The sequence below is a fragment of the Ambystoma mexicanum genome, chromosome 1p (genome assembly GCF_040938575.1).
Source record: "Ambystoma mexicanum isolate Mex_15411 chromosome 1p, UKY_AmexF1_1, whole genome shotgun sequence".
In the NCBI taxonomy this organism is placed as follows: domain Eukaryota; kingdom Metazoa; phylum Chordata; class Amphibia; order Caudata; family Ambystomatidae; genus Ambystoma; species Ambystoma mexicanum.
The window spans coordinates 972,911,814-972,936,806 of NC_090921.1; the positions used below are offsets into that span (position 1 = coordinate 972,911,814).

Below are 24,993 nucleotides of genomic sequence, written 5' to 3' on the forward strand. Positions count from 1 at the left end.
AACACAGCTCGTCGTCGGAATCCCATTCTCCCAGAGAGGGACATAGGTCCTCTTCCGGACAGGAATCATCGACGGCCTGCTTCTCGATGACGAAATCAGGGCATCACTCGTTGGCGGTCCACTTGTCGATGATGAAAAAACGAAAATTGCCAAGCAATGAGAAAATATCAGGCGAGTACTCTAAAACAGTACACTGCTACCTGTCAACAGCTTTTCCCGTGGTTTCAACCACAGAACATCCTGACCAGACTATCACACAGCTGCAGGGAAAAAGCCTGCCCTCCTGTGCTAAAGGAATCCTTAGAACCTCAACAGAGGACCCTACAGAACCAAGTGAACTCCCTCTAGGAGTATCACCCATAAAATACACAGAAATCATGCCTGATGAAATTCTGCAACATGAGATCACGTCAGGGGAGGATTTGCCAGGAGTTACAGATTCAGACTCCGAAGAATGCAGTCCTATTAACAGGGGAAAGAATACCAGTAAGACAGCAAGCCACACCCCTCAGGGGTCCTCCTGCAACACCCTCAGGATCAGTGGGTGCGAGACCAGCGTATCCACGAATAAACCCACAGTTTCTTCTATCCCTGCAAGTACTGTCAACTTTGCAAGGTTTGTTGGGACAACTGAATGCCAGGCTACCTCTGCCTCAACCTCAGGCAGTCCCTCAACAGAAGGGTGACCAAATAGCGCCAGTTCAACAGGCCCAAACTGTTCAATAAGGGGATCAGGGGCACTCATCCCGAGACCACGCCAAAAGTCCACGTTCAGCACACAGGCCTCGATCCCCACCCAGACCCCCTCCTCCACAGTGGTTGGTCAGTGCTCCAACAAACCAAGAAACAGCAACTTCACTGGTGCAGACATAGACTCTACTGTAACAGTTAGGATTTACAATCAACTACACCAAATCATGCATAATGCCATCCAAAAGCTTGGTATTCCTGGGTGCACATTTCTCCACGGCTCAAGGCCTAGTCAAACCCTTAGCCGACAGAGTGCACAGGTTAATGTCTCTGTCACGCTTATTCACCCCAAACAAACTCCTCCCAGTGTGCAGATACATGGCGCTGCTCGGAACTATGCCGTCTTGCATTCCATTAATACCCCATTGCAGGCTACACATGCAACCGTTATAACAGTTCCTGGCAAGAAGATGGTCACAAGCCCAAGGTTCCTGGGGAGACAAAATCACCATCACGCCTACACACTCAAGATCACTGAAATGGTGGACAGTGCGCAACATCATCTCAAAAGGGATGCCACTGCTCGAACCAACCCACCAGTTCACGATCGTGACCAATGCCTCCTTGGCGGAATGGGGAGCCCACCTGGGCCAGTGTCCGGTCAAAGGTTTGACACCAAAAGGATCGAATGACCAAAGGGTCGAGGTAATAGGACTGAAAACCAAAGGGTTGAATATTTTTTTGTTTGGTTTTCTTATAGTAAAAAAAAAAAAGGTTTTTGCACCAAAACCAGGGGTTTGGGGAGGGACACCCCCCCCAAAAAAAAACAAATAACAAAATTCGACCCTTTGGTTTTCAGTCCTTTTGATTCGACCCTTTGGTCATTCGATCCTTTGCATTCGAACATTTGACCTAGAACCACCTGGGCCAACACCAGATAAAAGGCCTCTGGACTCCTGAAGAATCTGCCCTGCACAACAATATCCCAGAGCTGCTAGCGGTCCATTGGGCCCTAAAATCCTTCCTTCCGCTGATTCAAAACTCAGTAGTGCGGATTCTCACAGACAATACCACCACAATCTTTTACCTTCGCAACCAGGGAGAAGCTCGTACAACCAAAAGTGGAAAGGTTTTGCACATGGTTTTGGACATGGTGTTCGCAGCAGTCCAATCTGCAACCACTGACTATACAACCGCAACAGATGCTTCCATACTTACTGAAGCTAGCGAAAGAAGGCCTAGCTATTTCCTCCATAAAGGTACACCTGGCAGCTGTCTCCAGGTTCACCAGAAGAGAGGGAGACCACCCCTCTGCAGCAACATACTGCTCAAACATTTTCTAAAGGGTCTCTTCCGCTCCTTTCCCCCAAAGAGAAGGATACCGCCGGTTTAGAGGCTAAACCTGGTCCTAGCCAGCCTCATGAAAGTCCCCTTTGAGCCTCTCTCTTCTGCGCACATCAAGTTTGTGACTTTGAAATTGGCCTTCCTAGTCGCTATTACATCCTCCAGACGTGTCTCAGAGTTACAAGCATTAGTGGTGGACCCTCCATACCTTAGGTTTGCAAGGGACAAGGTGATCCTCTCCACCAATCCCCATTTTATTCCAAAAGTGCCATCTGAGTTCCACAAAAACACAACTATCACGTTTCCTATCTTCTTCCAAAACGCCAACACCCTAGCAGAGAGAACATTGCACTCCCTGCACGTTGTGAGAAACATAAAGGTGTCTCACCCGCTAGTCCCCGGGGATCTGTCATCCATGTGGCCATGACACGGCCATCTCTATTGGATCCAGTTCCTGGGGGTGGACCAGTGCAGGAGGATCACCTTGATGGGGGTTCTTCAGGGAGTGGAAGTGGGACACCGAAGGATGAGATGCGGTACCCCCTTCCTTATGACACCTTTTCCCCATCCTACCCTGTAGGATATTTAGAAACTCTGCCCCCCCCCTTTTCCTACACGAACACTTTCTCACATTACGAAGTACAATGGACTAACACCAGAGCCGTTTACCTGACATGTCCCAACAAAAGGGTCAGGCAGAGTCAGGCAATTGCCGATAACTACACACACCTGATGGCCCTTTCACTTCCCCAGAGGGATAAAAGGTGGAGCACGAGAGCATACTTTCAACAAGGCCGAATGCACGAGGAAGCAGCCATTCCGGGACGGCAGTTCAAATGGAGGAGAAATTCAGTGGAACCGAAAGGACTACAAGGAGGGAATTGCCCTTGCCCTTTTCAACCCAGAGCCGCAAAGTCTTCGATAAAAGAATAAGACTGGGAATTGCAGCTGGCGATTGGTTTGGCAGATGTCAACGGTACACAGGCCCTCCTGCACTGATGGCCAGGGCGGGGAAAAGTGCTTGCTGCCATGGTACCGTCCTTGAATCCAGTGGAAGAAAAGCCAACGAGTTCAGCACAGCCGGTGAGTCGGAGACAACTGATAGTGGACCGGACTGTGTTAAGCTCAAAGTTGCGGTGGCAACATTTGCATAAAAGTAAAGAAAATAGACAAAGGTATTTTGTGAACAAGCGAGATATTAGGGTTATAGTGGTCCAGGGCCACGTGGGGGCTCACTTGAAAGACTCTAACGAATACCCCGCTCGTGAACAAGGAAGATATGTCAAGTTGAGAAAACTACAAGAACCAAGAGGCCCTGCCAGCGAGAGATGTCAAAGTGGTCATACAAGGGTCGAGTCAAATCCCCTTGTACAGTTGAAAGTCTTTGACACGTTCAGAAAGAATTGAAAAGTTAAGTGAACTGCATTGTGGTGACAAACGTGTACCTGATTGAGGGATGTCCACAGTGAGCTGTTGGTCTAAGCCCAATTTGAGTGAGGCTGACATTGTGAAGGGGATCGGAGCCCAGCTGAGGGGGATCCTCAGGTGAAGAGTAATCACCCGACATGAAGATTAGTAGAAGGAGCTTTTGTTTGTTGTTTGTGATACATCAGGCCCACTGAAGCAAGAGACTTTGCATAAAAGAGACTTGGGGACAGAAAGCCCTTATATTGTAAAAAGGAACTGTAAACTCGTACCGGAGAAGCCCAGAAGTGTGCTGTGCTCGAGAGTCCTGCCTTGTTCCGTGCTTCAAACGCGGGGAAGGGAGACCCCGGCCATAACATCCTGACTCATCATTTTAAGAACACTTCTTTCTTTATGAACATTATCCCACACTATTTTGTAGCATAGCAGTAAGGATTGACAATACGTTTTTCTTAGTATGGGCCCTTTTTATTTTACTAGACTCCACTAGGACTGTATTATTATTGTTTGATGGTCGTAGCTTGCTCCCATCTCAGATTTTGGTTTACTTTAGGCGTTAATCTCACCCATTTTTACAGTTTAATAAACACCCTTGAACTGTCATCACTTGTGTTTGTCTTGCTTTGATAGCATGCCTTCCTTACAATGTGAAAAGGGTGTTGAAATATTACCTGGGCCGGACCAAATCCTTCAGAGCAGCAAGACAGCTCTTTATCGCTTTCGGACTCTCAAACAAAGGGAAAGCTATCACAAAGCAGGGTATCACAAGATACATATCCTCTACTATTTCCTTCTGCCATACAAAGGCCAACAGGCCACTTCAGACTACAGCCAGGGCACATTCCACAAGAGCCGTGGTGGCCTCGGCAGCTCTCTGGTCTGGAGTGCCCATCAAAGACATTTGCCAGGCAGCAACGTGGGCAGTGCCCCACACTTTCACAAGGCACTACTGCCTGCAGCAACAGCACGCAGAGGATGCACAAATGGGGCGAGCAGTCCTTCAACTGCTGTTCCAGTAAGGTAAGCCGTGCAGTTTCCGGGGTTATCGTTATGTATGTATATTTCTTGCACAGGCATAAAATGCAGTTTTTTCTGATATCCGTTTGCCTGTTTTTCTCCCCCTGAAATGTATACTGCTACAAAATTAAGTCAATCTATGAAAGATCCAGTGCTGGAGAAGAGAGTAGATTCTTACCATTAACTTCATTTCTCCAGCGTTGGTATCTTTCATAGATTCACATGCACCCTCCAGCATTCCCCTCCAGGCAAACAGCCTCTGTATGTGATAATCCACCAGCAAAAGTGGTTAAAATCTGAGGGGAAGCTGCTGGGGTGGAGCTATACACTCAACGTCCTATTGGTAGGGACCAAAAGCACCCACAACGATGTGGATAGGGTACTAAGGTGTCAAAGTGTTTCCCTAAGAAAGGAATTAAATATAAGTAACCGGAGATTCCCAGCCTGACAACGGGGCATATTCACAGCATGTGAATCTATGAAAGATACCAACGATGGAGGAATGGAGTTACAGGTAAGAAACGACTCCCATCTATTTATTTGTGTCCATTCATGCAACTAAACTTTTACATTTTACCAACACTCATCTAGGGCTTGTAAAGTCTTTTTCACACACTTGCATAGTTTAGTAGATTTTATGAAGTGCGAGCACCATTTGCAGGGGATGTTTGAAACGTTTATTTAACATTTACTTTGTTTGCAGTAAATGTCAAATAAAGGTTTCACTGTGCATGGCTGGCCTTTGGGTGGGAGCAGTGTCCCAAACATAAAGTAGGGCTGTGGTGACCCGCACCATTTTACAGAAAGCACATTTAAACGTGTTGTCATCCGTTGCCATTGGTCGAGTGCATTTCGCTTAGGTCAAGTAGATAAACTAAGATACTCGACCTGCAGGTCTAGTGGAATTTTAAAGAATTTGCAATGACTGGCCCATTTCACTAATGTCTGTCTTCAGCAGTACACAAAACTGCTGTATTGTTGCTTATGTTATGTCTTGTGTGCAAACAACTTCTGGTGACATTAAAAATATTAGTACAACATTGCTAATTAAATGTTTGCTACTCAAGAAATTGTTAATTGTCAAACTCTTCTAATCAATTTTGGAAAAACAATGTATGCCTTGCTATGTTGCTTCATAAATACTCGTCATGCAATTTCATACTCAGTACCTGATTCTCCTCTGCAGTACGCCCAAAGGAGGTTTAGCATGGGACCTTTTAATTCTTCTTTGTAGATGCTAGAAAGCTTTCCCTTTGCTTCCTTCCTGCTCTATTTCCAGAAAACTAAAGCACAATAAATGTTCCTTTTGTAACTGCGTTGTAGCAATGTAAAGCTTATTTTTTGACCATCAGAAATGTTTTTTTAGCTCTAAATTCGTCTCTCAGTACCAATCAAATTGCTGTGTTTTATTTTCAGCTGTATAAAGCATTGGGTGCAGCTGAAAATGAATGTTCCCTGAATGCTCACCGTTACTGCTGCCTGAGCTGTTGAAACTGTAGTTCAGCAGCTGGTCACTGTTTCTGCGCTTCCCACGCACCACCTGCCTCAATCGGAATGAGGCACAAGTCGACGTTACACAGTATAGGATGAAATTACCGAGTTAAAATTACCATCCTCACCATAAGACCTAAAAAGCATACCACCAAAAGTTCTAACTACTAAAGGTTCGAACCTTTGGTGATATGTATGTTTTAGGGGGGTCGGTAAAAAATAATAATAAAGAAATAAATAAAGGCAGGCTGCAGGGGTGTCCCCTGCAACACCATGCTCACCATACTTTACAATATAGTAAGTGGGGTTTGCGGGGGACACCCCCGCAGCTGACCCAAAAAGAAAAAAAAAAACAGAACTTTTAAATGCAGACATTACCGTCGCAGGAAATTTTGCCGCAAATAAATCGCACACATCCGCTGTGCACTGCTTCTTCTCTCCCTGCTCACCGGGAGAGATGCAGCGCCCCCCGACTTAATGAGAAAAAAATAAACAACAAAACTATGAAGAATATGTCCGTGTGACAGCATCACACAACCGACGCAAACTGCGTGGCTACGCTGTACTCAGAATGAATGGAAAGCTTTCTTGCCAAGAGAACCTGATGTCATGATGCCTACCCCCAGGCATCCGGACCAAGCCCATCAGCCCCGGGAGCAGGCATCTAGACATTTAGTAAAACCTCAGCAGCCCCGGCTAGGGGCTATCTGGGTTCAGTCCTGGCGCCTTAGGCGCCAGGCTCATAGTGGAAATCAGTCCTGGCGCCTAAGGCGTCAGGCTCATAGTCATTACTTACCACAGGCAGACCATGCTGCAAATGACTCCAATCCAACATGAAGCCTGAAAGGGACTATTTTTTACTCGGGTGTGGTTCTAGGGACTTCTTACCTGGGACTACTTTTGAGGCTATTTAAACCACGCCCGACCAGCAACACACGCTTCACGTTATTCTGCATCCAGCAGCGTAACGCTCACTGTGCCTGCAGCCTGCATCCAGTCTTCTGCCACGCCCGCCTCGAATCCGGAGCTCCTAAAAACAAAGAGGAAAGAAAGGGACAAGGTTAGAAAGCGAATTTATTCTATTCTACACCTGATTCTGGATCCATCTCGTCTCCGGACCTGTAAAGAACATCATTGCTGCAGCGCCGCGCCATACTCACCAGTCTTCACAGCATCCATCGGGTCGGCGCTGCCTCCATCATTTCTTCGCCGAACTTCGGCACCTAGGAGACAAAAGAAAACCAGGTGAGCCGAGGGAACCAACAAATATAATTCTTACCACCATAGACTTACCTGATTTACCACCGGAGGCAACCTTTTGTGACTCTCCATATTTTCACGTGCTGCATCTGTAAAGAGAGACAAAACAACACGTTTTCCACGTGCAACATTTACCGGACAGCGCTGGGTAATACAGACTCTTACCTGAGCGCCACCAGCTGCCACAAGAGCATCTTTTCACGAGCCAGCTGCAAGACAAGGAAGGAAGGGAGGAACAAGAGTGAACATCGGACATATTGAACTCTATGAACTTAATACTTACTGGTCCTCACCAGGAATCTCAGAGTCAATACTCTCCAGAACTCTCCCGAGCCTTCAAACCAGTGAAGTAACTGGAATTGACACGCCCCTGTAAATCCAGGAAGGATGGAGAGCTCATCTTTCAAGAATATAAGGTGAGATTGCTGTGAGGGCATTTCGGAGGTGATTAGTTGGGGAGGACTGTGGGGGTGCCATCACTTGAATCCACAAGTGGCTAAATCCATCTCTCCACTTGCAGGAGAATATTTCTACGGGTTAAGCAGACAAGATTAGGAGGGCAGATCCAGTCAGTCATCGCTGCACTACGCATCACGTGGGTGGAGACCGCAGCTGTCCGGGTCCGACCGACGCCCCTGTGGGAGCCAGGTGAGTGGAACAGAACGCGAAGCCTATCTACAAATCCCCACCTGCGCGTTATGGAAACCTCAGAAACTGACCAACTAGCCCTATTGTTAGGGGAACTTAGGGCAGAAGTGCACTCCGTGCGCCAAGAGACTAATGCCCTCAGGAGAGAACTGATTGTGTCAAAGGAGCGCACTGATGATCTTGCTAGACAATTACTGCAAAACCAAACTGGGCAAACACCATTACCTGGACTTGGGGGGAGTCCAACTCCTGTTTCATCGAGCAATCCTGTGCAAGTGGTTCTACCAGGGAGCATTCCTTTAGCTCCACCCGAACGTTTTGCTGGGGACCCAAAAAAGTTTGCCGTGTTTATGAACCAATGCCGCTTGCACTTTTTATGCAGACCTGGAGCTTTTCCAAACGACCAAACCAAAGTAGCCTTTGTACTATCATATCTTAGTGGCAGCACAGGAGATTGGTCAATTCCATTAGTTAACCAGGATGACCCTCTTCTTCGGGATTTTCAAGGTTTTCAATTGAGCATGGAAAAACTATTTGCCAGACATTCACAGGGACAGGCCCTGGACAGGCCCTGGATAACGAACTTTTATCATTACGACAAGGTAACCAGGATCTACTAACCTATATCGCCACTTTCAATAGGTTAGTGGTGGAAACCGGATGGCCAGAGGTAAAACGAATTACATTATTTCATCGTGGACTTCGGGGTGAACTCAAAGACGTTTTGGCCCAAGTTGTGAACCCACCTCAGGATTGTGCAGAATATATAGACTTAGTGGTCCAGTTAGACCACCGACTTCAGAATAGAAAGGCTGATCGAGCTAAGTTCGAGAGTCGGGTATTGGTTAAACCCAATGTTACCCTCAAAGGAGCAGATGTATCAGAACAGATGCAGATCGGGGTGGTCAAGGGACCCTTAACTCAAAAGGAAAGAGAAAGAAGACGGCAGATGCAATTGTGTCTGTACTGTGGGGCCTCAGGACATTTTCTACGGGATTGCCCTATAAAAACATCTAAAAAAAGTAGTCGGAGTTGCTGATAAAAATCAAACAGAGCCTGATTCGGGAAACGACCACGCCCGACAAGCGTAGAGGTCCGCTTGCCGAGCTTGAAGAAGGATACTCAGACCTCGCACTTCATCATACCAATGGTCCTTATAGATCCAAGGCAGCCATCACGAATGCATGCAGTGAGGGCATACATTGATAGCGGGGCCATAGGAAACTATGTGGACCACGAGTTGGCTTCTAGGATGAATCTATCTCTCTGCAAAAAGACCACTTCGGATGTCATCACCACAGTCGATGGAACTGAAATTGCCTCTGGGCCTGTAACTCATTCCACTGCAGAGATGACACTATTGGGTCAGGATGGCCATCGAGAGACTATTGTGTTTGATTTAATCAAAGCCCCGCAGTTCCAAATAATACTGGGGATACCTTGGTTGGAAACACATAATCCTTGTATTGATTGGCGAGAGAAGAGAATAACCTTCCCGGATTGTGCACATACTTGTTACCCGAAAAAACCCTTGAACCAAGGCCTGGTCACAGTCGCTACTCCAGTCATGCAGTTAGCTCAGGAATATCAAGAATTCCAGGATGTTTTCCAAAAGGAACAGGCAAACACCCTACCACCTCACATATCATACGATTGTCAAATCGATCTCATACCCGCTGCACAACCTCCATGTAGTAGGATCTACGCCCTTTACGGAACCCGAAAACCTTCATCTACGACAATACTTGGACCAATACCTTGCTAATGGCTTCATTCGTCCATCCAAGTCCCCTGCATCTTCAGCTTTGTTCTTCGTGCCTAAAAAGGAAGGTGACCTCAGAACGTGCATAGACTACCGCGCATTATATCAGATCACGGTTAAGAACCGATACCCATTGCCTCTGATCCCCGAATTACTAGACCAAGTAAAGGACGCTTGCATCTACACTAAATTAGATCTCCGAGGGGCATATCATCTGGTACGTGTAAAGAAAGGCGACGAATGGAAGACTGCTTTTCGCACTAATTACGGGTTATTCGAATACCAGGTGATGCCCTTTCGGGTTGTGCAATGCACCAGCAGCCTTCCAGTATTTTATGAACGATGTCCTTTGTGAACTCATTGACATCTGCGTTGTTGTATACATAGACGATATTCTAGTGTACTCCTTTTCAGAATCAGACCATGTGAAGCACGTTCGTGCAGTCCTTGAGAAACTACGCCAGCACAAGTTATATGCAAAATTGGAAAAATGCGTTTTTCATGCTACGGAAGTTGAATTCCTTGGATTTATCCTGACTCCAAAAGGAATCCGAATGGACTCTCGAAAGGTGGACGCAATCCTCAAGTGGCCATCACCCAGTTCAGTTAAAGTGGTACAAAGCATGCTCGGATTTGCTAATTTCTACTGCAGATTCATTCCGGATTTCTCACATGTTGTACACCCTATCACAGCACCTTTGCGAAAAAACAAACGCTTCTTGTGGACCGAAGAAGCTGAAAAGGCCTTCCAAGAGCTGAAAGCGAAATTCACGTCTGCACCTGTCTTAAAGCATCCACGCCCCGAACTCCATACATAGTTGAAACTGATGCATCCAGTTTAGCCATGGGAGCTGTCCTGTCCCAGAAGGATCCTGAAACCGGTCAACTTCACCCAGTAGCATTTTGGTCCAGAAAGTTCTCGGCACCCGAGTTAAACTATGCGGTTACCGATAATGAATTATTATCCATCAAATCCGCCTTCAAGGCTTGGCGGCATTATCTTCTCGGTACCAGGCATACCATTACGGTAATCACCGATCACCGGAACTTGCAGTATTTAAAAACAGCCAAGGCACAATCGTCGCGTCAACTTCGATGGGCATTGTTCTTTGCCGAGTTCGATTTCGTGATCACTTATCGACCAGGTTGTAAAAATGGCAAGGCAGATGCCTTATCCCGAATAGGGATGAGAGAAGCATATGCAAACCCGGAACCGGTGCCTATAATTTCAGAACAAAGAATTCTTGGCATAACCACTCTACAGACACTAGAGGATATTCAAGTGAAGATCCAACAACTCTTCGATCCAACAGCCCTGCAGGACTGGGTGAAGAAAGGCCCGGACTACTCAGTCATCAAGGACCTACCTTATTATCGAGGGCGACTATTTCTACCACACAAGGAACTACAAGAACTAGTCATCTCCAATTATCATGACACCCTGATGGAAGGACACCCAGGTATCGCAAAAATTGAAGCTAAAATTAAGAGACAATTCTGGTGGCCCACCTGGCAAAAAGACGTAAAGTCATTTGTAATGTCTTGTGGCGTTAGCGCCCAAAACAAAAGTCAGAAGAAAAATCCAGCTGGCCTCTTACAACCTTTGGATATTCCACCTACACCATGGCACACCTTATCGTTAGACTTTATTACAGATCTACCTACATGTAATGGATTTAACACCATTCTAGTTATTGTGGATCTTTTTTCCAAGATGGCCCACTTTATTCCTCTAAAGGGATTACCTTCTGCTTCAATTCTGGCCAAGGAGTTCCTCGAAAACATTGTTCGAATACACAGATTTCCTTCCGTATTGGTCTCTGACCGAGGTAGTCAATTCATTTCACATTTTTGGAAGAAATGTTGTCAACTGGTGCAAATCGACGTGAGGTTATCAACCAGTCACCATCCCCAGACCGATGGTCAGACGGAGAGGACCAACCAGACCCTTGAACAGTACCTACGTTGCATGCTACACCAGCCCGAAAGTAATTGGAAAGATATTTTATGGATTTCCGAGTATGCATACAATAACTCTGTACATTCAGGAACCGGACAAAGCCCCTTTTATACCATATATGGGCCTCACCCTCGAACCTCAGAACTAGATTCGACTTAGCATTTAGAAATGCCTGCAGTTAGTCATTTGCATTCTACTATTACACAAGCCTTTTAAAGAGGCAACAGAACATTTGAAACAAGCAAAAGAGAAATATAAGAAAAATGCTGATCAACATAGAATTGAAACTCCACAATACCAGATTGGGGATCAAGTTTGGCTGGCTACAAAACACATACCTCTGAAGGGAACTCGGTCTTTTAACCCTAGATATTTGGGACCATACACTATTAAGGCCATTATCAACCCGGTAGCCGTCAAATTGGAATTACCCTCTAATATGCGCATTCATCCTGTCTTTCATGTTTCACTTTTAAAACCAGTTCAACCAGGAACAAGATTAACCAAACCACCCGACCCCATCTTGATAGATGGAGAACCTGAATTCGAGGTAAAAAATATCCTGGACTCCAAGATGGTTAAATCAAAACTTTTTTATTTAATCGATTGGAAGGGCTACGGACCACAAGGAAAGTCATGGGAACCTAGTGACCAAGTCCATGCACCTCGGTTGGTGAAAAGATTCCATCGGAACTTCCCAGACAAACCAGGGCCCAGGGGAAGAACAACTTTAGGAGGGGCCTTGGGGGGGGAATGCTGTCATGATGCCTACCCCCAGGCATCCGGACCAAGCCCATCAGCCCCGGGAGCAGGCATCTAGACATTTAGTAAAACCTCAGCAGCCCCGGCTAGGGGCTATCTGGGTTCAGTCCTGGCGCCTTAGGCACCAGGCTCATAGTAGAGATCAGTCCTGGCGCCTAAGGCGTCAGGCTCATAGTCATTACTTACCTCAGGCAGACCATGCTGCAAATGCCTCCAATCCAACATGAAGCCTGAAAGGGACTATTTTTCTACAGGGACTATTTTTTTACTCGGGTGTGGTTCTAGGGACTTCTTACCTGGGACTACCTTTGAGGCTATTTAAACCGCTCCCGACCAGCAACACACGCTTCGCGTTATTCTGCATCCAGCAGCGTAACGCTCACCGTGCCTGCAGCCTGCATCCAGTCTTCTGCCACGCCCGCCTCGAATCCAGAGCTCCTAAAACAAAGAGGAAAGAAAGGGACAAGGTTAGAAAGCAAACTTATTCTATTCCACACCTGATTCTGGATCCATCTCGTCTCCGGACCTGTAAAGAACATCATTGCTGCAGCGCCGCGCCATACTCACCAGTCTTCACAGCATCCATCGGGACGGCGCTGCCTCCATCATTTCTTCGCCGAACTTCGGCACCTAGGAGACAAAAGAAAACCACAAGGTGAGCCGAGGGAACCAACAAATATAATTCTTACCACCATAGACTTACCTGATTTACCACCGGAGGCATCCTTTTGTGACTCTCCATATTTTCACGTGCTGCATCTGTAAAGAGAGACAAAACAACACGTTTTCCACGTGCAACATTTACCGGACAGCGCCGAGTAATACAGACTCTTACCTGAGCGCCACCAGCTGCCACAAGAGCATCTTTTCACGAACCAGCTGCAAGACAAGGAAGGAAGGGGGGAACAAGAGTGAACATCGGACATATTGAACTCTATGAACTTAATACTTACTGGTCCTCACCAGGAATCTCAGAGTCAATACTCTCCAGAACTCTCCTGAGCCTTCAAACCAGTGAAGTAACTGGAATCGACGCGCCCCTGTAAATCCACGCAGGATGGAGAGCTCATCTTTCAAGAATATAAAGTGAGATTGCTGTGAGGGCATTTCGGAGGTGATTAGTTGGGGAGGACCGTGGGAGTGCCATCACTTGAATCCACAAGTGGCTAAATCCATCTCTCCACTTGCAGGAGAATATTTCTACGGGTTAAGCAGACAAGATTAGGAGGGCAGATCCAGTCAGTCATCGCTGCACTACGCATCACGTGGGTGGAGACCGCAGCTGTCCGGGTCCGACCGACGCCCCTGTGGGAGCCCGGTGAGCGTAACACCTGAACGCTCTACCGTTTCTTAGCAATAGAATGAAGAGCGCCTGGTTTCTGTCTGAAAAATCGACCCCCACAGATATTGAACGGTAAAATATACTAGCTGCCTTTCACAAAATTGGACAGTGCAAAAACCAATTTTAACTTTATAACATTCTGAAACACAAATAAACACTAAAATTCAGCGCCTCAGAGATTGGTTACAGAATTTGTGTTTTCTTATTGGCAGTCTTTAAAAGGTTACAAATAAATTCTAAATTCTCCTTTTCACTTTTTTTAGGTTTTATTTTTTGAAGTCTGCTACTAGAGACCTTTCTCTGCTCTCCTAATTTCACCTTAACCAGCAAAGGCCTTCCTTAAACTGGAGCTCCCGATTGCCTGAACCAATCAGCTGGGCTGTCGACAATGAAAGGCAGTGGAGAGAGTCATGCAACTGACCCTAGACATTCCACAGCCAATCAGGGAACTGAATGTGAACCTCCATCTTGGCTTGGGAGATTGTCGACACTCTGAAACTTCCAGTTAAGCCCTAGCTCACCTCAAACACACTAAATACCAATTACTAAATAAATAAATATATTCTCACACATTTATGCTGAACTATGGATATGGAAAAGGGATTAGAGAAAACTGACAGAATGGGAATTAGGGAAACCTGACACCTCGACCCCAACGGAGGATGTTTTGCGAAGCAAGCTCACTTCCCTAGTCTCACGCATTTTGTCACAATACATATATTAATGTTTGATTCAAGGAGAAAAGAATAGTAGGCAAATAAAGCCATCGTGTTTGCATTTAGCAATGTAAAGCCCAAAGATTATTTTGCAATCTTGCTGACGCACAGTCAAGAAAAACCCAGATTCTGAAAAGTCCAACCTCTAATCTCATTAACCAGTTAGGGCAGTAAAATGGAATATATGACTAGGATCTAGAAAGATAGAAAAGGGACAAGGCTGTAATTATCATAGAGACAACTTGTTTCATTTTACATAACAGGAGACAGGGTACTTGACTAACGTCAAGCGCCCAATGAAGTAATAAGCCCCAGTCAGCACCCATTTAATGTAGGGACGTTTTATCAAATCAAGATTTCCAACGAGAGACAGTACACTGAAATAGCGGCAGGAGTCTGATGAGGTAATGTAAGAACCAATTATATAGGGACATTTTTTATAAACAAAAAATGACCAAATAGGTAAACAAAGATATGGCAACTACGTCAGTGACCGAGTAAGAAATGTAAGCCTCAGCAAAAGACATTGGAGATTACATTTAAGGAGCTCCAAAGAGCAGTATATAAAGGGGCCAACAGATCAGATTAGAGTGTATCCCCAGAAGAACCTAAGAAAAGGACATGGCGCTTCCCCAAAGATGCCAGGCATGCAGAGCAGAGGAGAGATGCCCAGATTATCTGAAGTCCTACCAGAGGAAGATGAAACACCCAAACCAGCATCTGAAGGCCTGGCTATGAACAAGTATGCAAAGCCAAAAGTAACAATCTAATTCTTTTGAAAATATATATTTTAGAAGCACACGTGCTATTTAAATCAAATGAATAATTTGCATTTTTTGAGAATTCCTCGTGGGAAAGTTAAGGCAGCAATATAAGTATTTTTGAGAGGTTCCTATTGAGGAATGTAAGGGAGGAGTATAAGCATTTTTGAGAGTTCCTATTGAGGAATGCAAAGGAGCAATATAAGCATTTTTTGAGGGTTTCCAGAAAGAAATGCAAGGGGAATTTGCTAAACTCGAAAAAACAAGCCATAGAACATACCTCCCAAACCACCTGTATAAAAAACACATAATTAGTGGCACCTGTTTATCACCCGAGGCAAGCTTTGCAGCACAGATATGTCTTGCTGTGGGAAACAGAACTGCATAAAGCCGAGAACATATTTCTCTTTCCGCACATTTAAACAGTTAAAAACCGTGAACAAGTTTCCAGCTCAACCTAATGCCACGAACCCCTCTGATTAATCGGTCTCGAACACACCTCTTCTCAAGGGAATGGCCCAAGACCAAACCACTGAGCCATCATGCGTTGAGAAACCTCTCTACCCCTGAATATACCCGCTGCATTTAAGACATTCCTTGCCCTAATAGCGGGCATGGCTGCACAGTAATTGCAAACCACAGTGTGCAAGCCCAAACCGGCCCCCTGCTACAGATACAAAAGAAGCTGGTGTTATTGAAGCCACCTGATTCCAGGCGAGGTGGGGGACGTTTGGGGGATTGGGGGCTGGGGGTTCGGGGTGGCGTCATCCTCAAGCAGGTATGTCGGCAGACATTCAAAAAAACAGTATGAGTAGGGGTCAGGCAAGGTATATATAGCCCGCCCTCCGGGTAGGGCGGAGCTACTTAAGTAAAGGAAAACAAGGTTTTTTTTAATCTTGGGAAACAAGGGTCTGTCTGGGTCAGACACCCATCATATGGTGTAGTATACTGGGCCGAAGAAGTAACGTATCATCCAGGCATCCACCTCCTCCAAGTCCTGTGCTGCAGCGAGAGATTCCCTGTGTGGCTTTGTTAGATGCGGTACATCCTAGTCCAAGAGAAATAGAAGACAGACTCTCCCCAGCTGCAAGTGCCTTATTCTGTCAATCGCGATGTACACTGATTGTATAATTTAATTAGAACATTGAGAGATAAATATGATCAGCACATACTTTGTCCCGCGTGTTTTGTCCTGATTAACACGCCCGTGTGATTTCAATAATGTGCGCACAGAGAAGGAGAAGCAAATGTTCTTTTGTTTTCCCCCTCATGCAGTTGTTTTATTCAGTGTTCAACTCTGTATTTAAAAACATGTATTACATCCATGTTTTTAGCAATTGTGGCTGATACTGATTAGAGAGCATCATTTAGAACTAAGATTCACTGACCCTATGCATTTTGGTAAATATTAGGATTCTGGGAGCAAAATGAGGTTCATGTTTTAAATGATTGTCTAGTCCAGTACCCGCAAAGAAAGGGACCTCTGAGAAAGTGTAAAGTATCTGGAAGGCCTGACAAAGAGGTCTGAGGGATGAGGGGGGCAAGGAGTGTTGTGACCTTGATGCCATGGTGTGAGTGGATTGGATATTTAGTGCTTGGGACGTACAGTTCTAGTGACGCAGTATGCACTTTATTATTGTGTACGGTGATAGATCTAAATGTGTAATGTTTTGTAAGCTCATACTTGCCTCACTACAAAACAGCCCTTTTACAAACAAGTGTGTATTATGTGAGTCTTTTGTGCGGCCTACCACAATGGGATGTTTGTTTGCTTTTTTAAGGAATACTGTAGATTTCTTTATCTGATCTATAGTGTGTGGCATCGTGGTTAAAATGAGGCCTACTTGCCGCTCTTCACCAGGGTTATGCTTGTCGTCGCTGCTCTTGAGAAAAGTGTGTCTTCTCTTGAGCATCTCTGATTGTTGTTTAAATCCCAAATGCATTAGAAGAATGAATTTCTGTTGGCAATGGTAGAAGCTTATTGTCTTCTAGAGCTGCCATATTATAGGTGGAGGGAGTGTTTCATTGTACTGCATGGGATCGGCAGATTAAAATGTTGATGTTTCACAATGTTTCTGTCCTTTTTTGTTGGCAGGTGACCCAGGGGAGGAGGCATACTGGATTGCTGCAACCTTCTTCCGTTCTGTGAGACTTTTCCCCACCCCAGAGAATGGTGCTGGGCTCAGCCTCCCAGTCACACAGAAGAAGTCCAAGCATGCCGAGTTTGGCCTCTGCCTCTGACAAGGAGCTGTCTGGGAAAAAGAAACGACCCGAGCAGAATGGACCAAGGATGCATAGCGCCCTCACTGCTGCGCCCCCCTCCCGCACCACCACCTCTTCAGCCCCTCCCAGTGGAGTAAAAATATCGACTCACGCCAAGAGTACAAAATCCTCAGCGTTGAAGTCTGATGTCTTAAAGCCCCCTGGGTGCCCTGGGTATATGGGACACTGCACCTGGATGCGCCGCAGTGAGAGCACCTGCACCGTTGACACCAGCAGCAGCGGAGGGGGTGGAGGTGGGCGGATGCGTAGCTCTGCTTCCCTTCCTCATATTGCTAAATCCACCAGCCTTGAGGTGCGAAGCAACACCAAGAGTCCCTGTCTTCTAGTCGCTCTGAGACCCACCAATGTGGATCAGGAGAGGGACAAGTTCTTCCAGTCCAACTACACGTACAACCCTCAGTTTCATTACCAAGACCCTGTCCCAACCGGAGTGTTGACAAAATACAGCCAAGCGTCGGAGCAGTTCATAAACCAGGTAAAGATTATAGCCTCCTCCCTGCTATTAACTAAACTGTATGTTCTCAGTGGGGAGTCTGCAAACCCCTTAGCCAGGCCAGCTTTCTGGGAGAGTCTGTGGGCTCCTTAATTAAACAAGCATAGGTGTTAGCATCCTCTTGGCAGGATTGGAAGAAGACAACAGAGGGGTGCAACGGGGATGGATGGTAATATTTAGACTCCTATCAGGGGTGTGGCATAACATGTCCTCATTTATTCTGTGTCAACGATCGCATTCTCTCCAGGGTAGGTTTGCATATGTTTTAATTGACTACAGTGCAAGCCATCTCCTACAACAGGAATCTGTGGACCACTTATTCCACGTAATGCAGCAACGACATCAACATCCTCTCTAGTGCAAATCTGAAAACTCTTTATTTATGAGGTAACCATAGCAACATTCTCTCAGGGCTGATTTGTCAGATTCGTCAATTAACCAGATAATAATGCAGGCAAATCCTCAGACTAGAGTCTTCAGCTTCCCAATTTAGCCAGGAAACAATAGCTGGACTCTTAGGGATGACCCTGTAGACTCTTTAAACAATGTGGTAAACATTGCAGCTTCATCTGCGGGGTGAGTATGCGAATTCACATTAAAAGAGTTAACAATGATAATATTATTTCCACAAACTCGTTAATTTTGAAGTAACAATGCAGGCTTTGTCTAAAGGGCTGCATTTGTAGGCTTCTCACATTAACACAATAGCAATACCATTATCCTATCTGGAGATGTATGTACACTCCTTCCCTTACCAGATGATGAATCCAGCATAACCTAAGAGGCTCGTCACATGGTTCTTCAGTCAGCTAAGTAAGGAGGTCTGATTAAGTAGACATCTTAATTTACCAGGTACAATATCATCCCCTTCTGAGTTTGCTGTTAGACAAGGACACTTCTTTCCTCCATGGCTATGCTGATTGTGTCCAGAGAAGACTTCTTTACAAGTGTAGTGATGACCCCATGCTTCAGGCTTTGTGGCTCTGTCCCTTTGTCATTGACGAGAGACAATTCCGGTGTGTATCTGGTTCTATTGCAGTAGTGCAAGCCATGTAAGCCCCCCTACATGCCCCTTCAGAACACATGGGTACATTTTAGGTGTAAGTGAAACACATATATGTCATCATATATGCACAATCTAAACACCTATGATCTGCAGGATCGGCACATGATACCAGAGTGGAGTTTTAAAAGGCAGAGAAACACATATCTGTGAACTAACATGCAAGGCATAGATGGAGTAACAATGCTTATTTGAACAGCTGGATTGGTACATTGGCACTCACACAGTGCTGCAATGTGTTTAGAAGCACTTAGAACTTCACTGCATGTAAACACAGGGCTAGCACTGATAGCGTCATGGACTGTGTAGGGCAAATGCAAGTGTGCAGAGCTTAAATGTAGCGATTAGAAACATTACATGCATAAGATGTGGATAATTGTTGTACAATATTATTTATTAGCATTTATATAGCGCACAGCAGCCCGGAGGCATTGTGGCGCTGTTACAGTGAACATATCAGGTTACAATGATCATAACAGTCAGACAGATACATTAAATGAACAGACTTAATTACAGACTGTCTGTTTTGTTATGCATACTTAGTTCCAGTCAATACGGGGGGAGCGTAGGAGGAAGGCGAGGCAGTATCAATTGAAAAGTGTGGTTTGAGACTTTTGCGGAAGGTAGAGAGGGAGGATTCCACTCGAAGGTTGTTGGGTAAGTCGTTCCACAGTTTGGGGGCTAGGCAGGGAAAGCCTATACCCCCTGCTTTGGCTCATTTATTGGGTGGGATGCGCAGTTGGTTAGCGTGTTGTGCTCTTTTGGGGCGCGCAGAGGTGTGTCTGTTGATGGCTTCGGATAGGTAAGAGGGGGTAGAAAGGCTAAGGCATTTATGGGTTAAGGTAAGAGTCTTGAATGTAATTCTTTCCTTAACTGGGAGCCAATGTGATGACGTCCTCTGCCTCATTTTGGGGACAACTAGTAGCGTTGTTAGGCAAAGTATGTATGCAGTACCCTCTGGAAACACTACAAACAACTCTGACTACAGGTATAGGAAACCCAACCTTTGGTATAAGCTTGTACTACACAGTTTTGGTAGCCTGTTGAGTAGCCAGGCTCATCTCAAGAGGGGTCAATGTGAGCTGTAGTGGAGTGGCGATACTACAAATGAGCAACACAGGGGGTCCTCATTTTTTGGAGGCCATGTGGATGAGCACCAAAACACATATTAGCAAACACAATTCCCCACTACGGCTAGCCACTCTTCATACATTCAGACTGTGCTTAGCCCACTCCACCAGGTCCGTTAGAGCTGTCATATATATTTTAGACGTACACAGGGTATTTCAAAAATATTTCATATTTTAATCTCTATACAAAACACAAAAAATGATCAATAAAAACATATAAAATACAGATTTAGATTGTAAAGCAACTCTATATCCAAACTGCATCGTCCCAACCCTTTATACACATATGCATTACTTGTGCACAGGAAGGAAGTGAGGTTAGTATTGAGGAGTGGGGGATGTTATTACAAACACATATCACTGTTTGCCCTCTCTCGTTTTGTTCAATACTGAATGTGTCAACACTGGGTGCTTTTATCGTGTTTCTGGGTCCAAGCGTTGAAGTCTACTGTTGACTAACTCTGCAATGTACACTTTCTTGGGCCCGTCTTCAGGACACTTCTCCGTTAGGCACACATCAGTCACTTCTGCGCGTTTTAAAAGGTATACGAGGGGTTTTGCAATGGGTTCTTCAATTACTTTGGAGTGTATAGGAGAACATCTTTCAGGTATCATTGTTCTGAAGATCTTCCATCAGTGGTACTCGTTATCACATGGATGGATGCAAGGTTCCTTTCCTTTTTATGTACGCCTTTCTGGCCTATTTCTACAAATGCAGCAGAGAACACATTTGTGGTCATTTGGAAATGCTTGGAGCTTTCACCTGAGAAGGATCCAGCCGTGGCTAGTTGAATTAGCCAAAACAAACTCTGGGTCAAAACATCTAGGGCATGAGATTAGCCTCACATAGCAGTGCCACAGATGCATGTTAGATATTTTGCATTGCGTAGTACAGATAAAAGACCCATGCAGGCTTCACAATGTCAGAACTACCCTATGCTAAAATGATGTCCATTTTGAACCAAGCCTGGTTAAACCTGCTTTTATTTTTTAAAACATGCTGGATATGATAGTTGATATCCAGGAAGCACACAGAAACTTAGATAAAATTAAGATGAAGTGTATAAATGTTGAGCTAGATTCTAAGAGAAGGAACATGGCAGTGAATCTTTTGACGCTTGGTACGGGCACATTCAACATAATGGATAATGGGGGACAATGACAGCAGGAACGACTGATTAGAAGCTGGCAGTGAAAAGATCTGGAAGGGATCCAGTCCGCCTTATTGTTATGCCATGTTAAACCGTACATGCTTTTGTAAGATCCTTTCTATTGCAAAAGACAAGAGGCCTAGCATTTGAGTCTATTTATCCTGAATCTGAATTAAGGGAATTCGATTACTGTTTTGTCTGAGTGAAAAGTAGGATAGATTTTGTTCACTTTTGGAATAGAGGAATTAGGTTGATATTTGTGCCGCAGTCCAAAGTAGGGCAGGTAGCATCTTTGAAGGATTACAGAAAGATTTTATATACTCTTTGTGTTAAAACAGCAAGTTTAAAAGAATAGCAGTTTTGTGTGAGAAGATTTAGGCCATAGATAATATGAATTACAAGAGATAGGCACCACTACACACGGAACAGAACACAGACTAGCGTTCACTTTTTAATGAGCTTCTATTAAATGATTTTGAGATATACTTTGTTTAGAAGCAATTATGAGCGCTTAGGGATGTTCATTTTTAGGATTGGCAAAGTGAAGATGGAACGTTGCTTTTAAGACCCCCAGTTAATATTGTGATTTTATTGAACCAAGATGAAACAAGCAGGAATGTTTAACATGGATTCAAATTAGCAGAATTACAAACTGTTGGATTCTGAAACCAATGCATGTTGATTTTAGTGAGAAGTGATAAAAGGTTAAGGTAATTGTTGACAATAACAAAGCATTGATGAATGTTTTAATGAATTTTGGTTATTAAGAACACACACACATGAAAAGTATTGGCTAAACCTACATGTGACAATAAACACTTTACGAATATAAACCAATTTGTTATTCTTGGAAGCTACAGAGTCGGTTGGCTGATCAAAAGAGTTACATTATAATTTTTGTTGTTATCAATTATGTGCAACTAAAAATAAACTAACATTAATAGTGACTGATTAAAACACACACACACACACATATTAATTGCATGGTTTGGGGGTAGATGTAGAAAAAACAGTTCTCACTGGCTTACTTTTTATTTTGACGACCTGCGAAATGTTTTTAACTCTCAAAGCGACATCGCTCAAGCCAAAATAAAAGCCCTCTTTAAAAGTATGTTTTTCCTACTAAGGTAAGAACCTTTTTTCTGAGCAATGTAAGAGGATTTGCACAGCGAAAATACATGTTAGTTGGTGTGTTGGAAGCTCTGCAAGGAAGTCGGGGTAATACATTGAATGGCGCGCAGGATTTAAGTGCTCGTAAAAGAATCTATCATGAAAAAACAATGTTGAAGGGTGAGAGCAGGATGAATGTCCTGAAGAGGCATGTTAAGTGATCTCGAGTTTTAGGTTGTAGATTTCGATGGTGAAAAAGTCTTGAAGCTCATTGCAGAAGACTGGAAGGGATGGGTTTAGCATCTAGATTCACGGATTAGATGATGCTACATCTTGAATGGTGCTTAGTGGGTTGTGTCCACTTTGTCACTACTTTGGGAGGAGTTGGCTTTTTTGTCCCTTGAGATGGCATTTTGACACCTTTTTTGCTGCATGCAGCGGGTGAGGGTGCCTGCTTGCGAGGTGGTCCACGTTCCCAGTTTCTTTCATTCTTATGAAGTTGACCAAATTGTTGGTTTCTGCAAATATATTTTTATATATTTGTATACTGCAAAGGACGGAGAACACTGGGACTGTCTGGAATTGCCCCGTTTAGCAGTTTTCTATGCTAGTAAATCCAGTGAATAGCGATGCCTGTAACAGCAGGCCATGCTCCTTTTAGGTAGTGTTGTCACTCAAGCAACATGGCTTTTACAGCAACAGTTTTCCTTCAATAATGATGAGTTTCTACAGAAGACAAACCTTTTTTAATAATAAGCTAGTTCTGTCTCTATACGATTACTTAGACAAAGATTCATCAACTTAAATGTTCATTGCCAGCGGTAAAATTATCCTGCACATCTCCTGAAAGAGAATAAATTGCTAGTTTTTTGCAGTCAAACCTTTGTGTACGGTATCGGAATTCTTGGGACACATTCAAAGAGCCTTCATGCTCAGCTGTGAAAATGATGTCAATGTTTATTGTTTGCGTTTTGTTGTCAAATGTCCTCATGCAAAATGGATTAAAAATGACCAGAAATACGCATGATTCTTTCTTGTTGTTACTATTTGCTAGTGAAAGGGGAGGAACCTGGACACCTTGCCTTGTTAATTATCTGAAAAATGTATTTTCCATACAGTTTTTTGCGTTTGAGTGCTTCTTTGAATCATGGTTTGTTTATTTTCTTAGATCATAAACGCCCTTCGTGGGTACAGTCGGGTTCTTATGTCCCCAAGTGGTCAGCTGACACGTGTTTCGACCCGTAGGCCCTTCTCAAGGCTGATACAGGTTCAAACTCATATTTTGTGACAATTAGTGTTTTTGTGTGTCGTTCAAATGACATGTTATGCATTTCATTTGTGCATGGTGCATGGTGTAAGGTGAGAAAGTGGGGTGTATGTTAATTGATTACCAGCATTTACATAATTACACATATTTGGTCCATCATGTTGGAGGAGGGAAGAAAAACAGAGAGGGGGAGAGAGGGAAGAGGCAAAGGTCAGCAAGAGATCCACAGGGAAGTGCGAATTGTGTTGTGGTTGGGACTAGGTAATCCTTAGCTGTGATTGGATGGTCCGGCGCCCCCCTGTGGGGTTCTGGTTAGGCTTAGATTATTCTGTGTATACAGTGGCTCTGGTTGGGCCCTGTAATAGAAAAGGTAAGTTATGGGGTTAAGTGGTTGAGGTGGGGTGAGCCTTATTGCGGTTTTGCCGCTCCCTTGGTGCAGTGCCTAGGCCATGTTTATGGAATGTTGTTTCCATAATAACGGTGGTCTGGCTTGTAAGTCTCGTGGTGGCACGTAGTTGTGCCCGATATAGCATGATTTGCAGAATTCATTGGTGGCTGCTGGTGCCGCCGTTGGGTGGCTGGCTTGTGTGTTCGAGCCGTTCCACATGGGGAAACTGGCTCCGTTGGGCCCATATTGGTCTATGTTGGGTCACAGTTGTGCCATGGCCCTGTGTTGGGCCGCGAGTTGTGTGGAGGTGGATCGGCTATGCGGTTTGAGTGGTTGGGTCAAAACCGCGTGTGCTTGCGAACTAGTATTGGCAATGTGCACCAAGTGGTGGCAGGGAAAAGACTTGGTGCGCGACTAAAATACAATGAGTGAGGGGAGTGGGTTACTCCTACATAATTGCGTCCGTGGGGACCAGGGGGGTGGTCCGTCTGGGCTTACCTGGAATCTATGTTGCAGATGTCTGCGTTCAGCTGTCCGAGGCTATGGCGCTTCCGGGTTGTTTATACAGACTGTTGGGGCATAGATGCGCATGTGCGGAGGGTGACCAGTGTGTCACTGTTGCACATGCACACTGTTAGACCAATTCTGGTGCTGGCGCTTGTGCATATTGTGCTGCAAGGTGCTGCTGGGATATGTGGTCCCTGGTTAGTCGGATGATCCCATGCATTGACCGTGGGGACCAGAGGGGTGGTCCATTGGCTGGGAGTGTTGGGCTTCTCTGATTGCAGTTGGCAATTTGCAGTAGAGCTTGCAATTTGTTGAGCAGTGGTTGGGACATTCATGCGCATGTGTGGGAGGTGACTGATGCGTCAATCTCCCTTGCACATGCTTATCATGAGTTTGCCATTGTAATGCTTGCGCCTGCGTACG

The 24,993-nt window shown here is 44.9% G+C and overlaps 1 protein-coding gene across 4 annotated transcripts in view; it reads left to right on the plus strand.

The window, feature by feature from the left end:
* MATCAP1 (microtubule associated tyrosine carboxypeptidase 1) overlaps positions 1-24,993 on the plus strand; it is a 527,831-nt gene that overhangs the window by 214,402 nt on the left and 288,436 nt on the right. For all 4 annotated transcript variants that reach the window (XM_069653938.1, XM_069653957.1, XM_069653967.1 and 1 more), the window contains one exon: positions 17,274-17,936. In XM_069653938.1, the coding sequence (XP_069510039.1) occupies positions 17,349-17,936 (588 nt within the window). In that variant the 5' untranslated portion in view covers positions 17,274-17,348. The remainder of the gene's footprint in view (positions 1-17,273; positions 17,937-24,993) is intronic.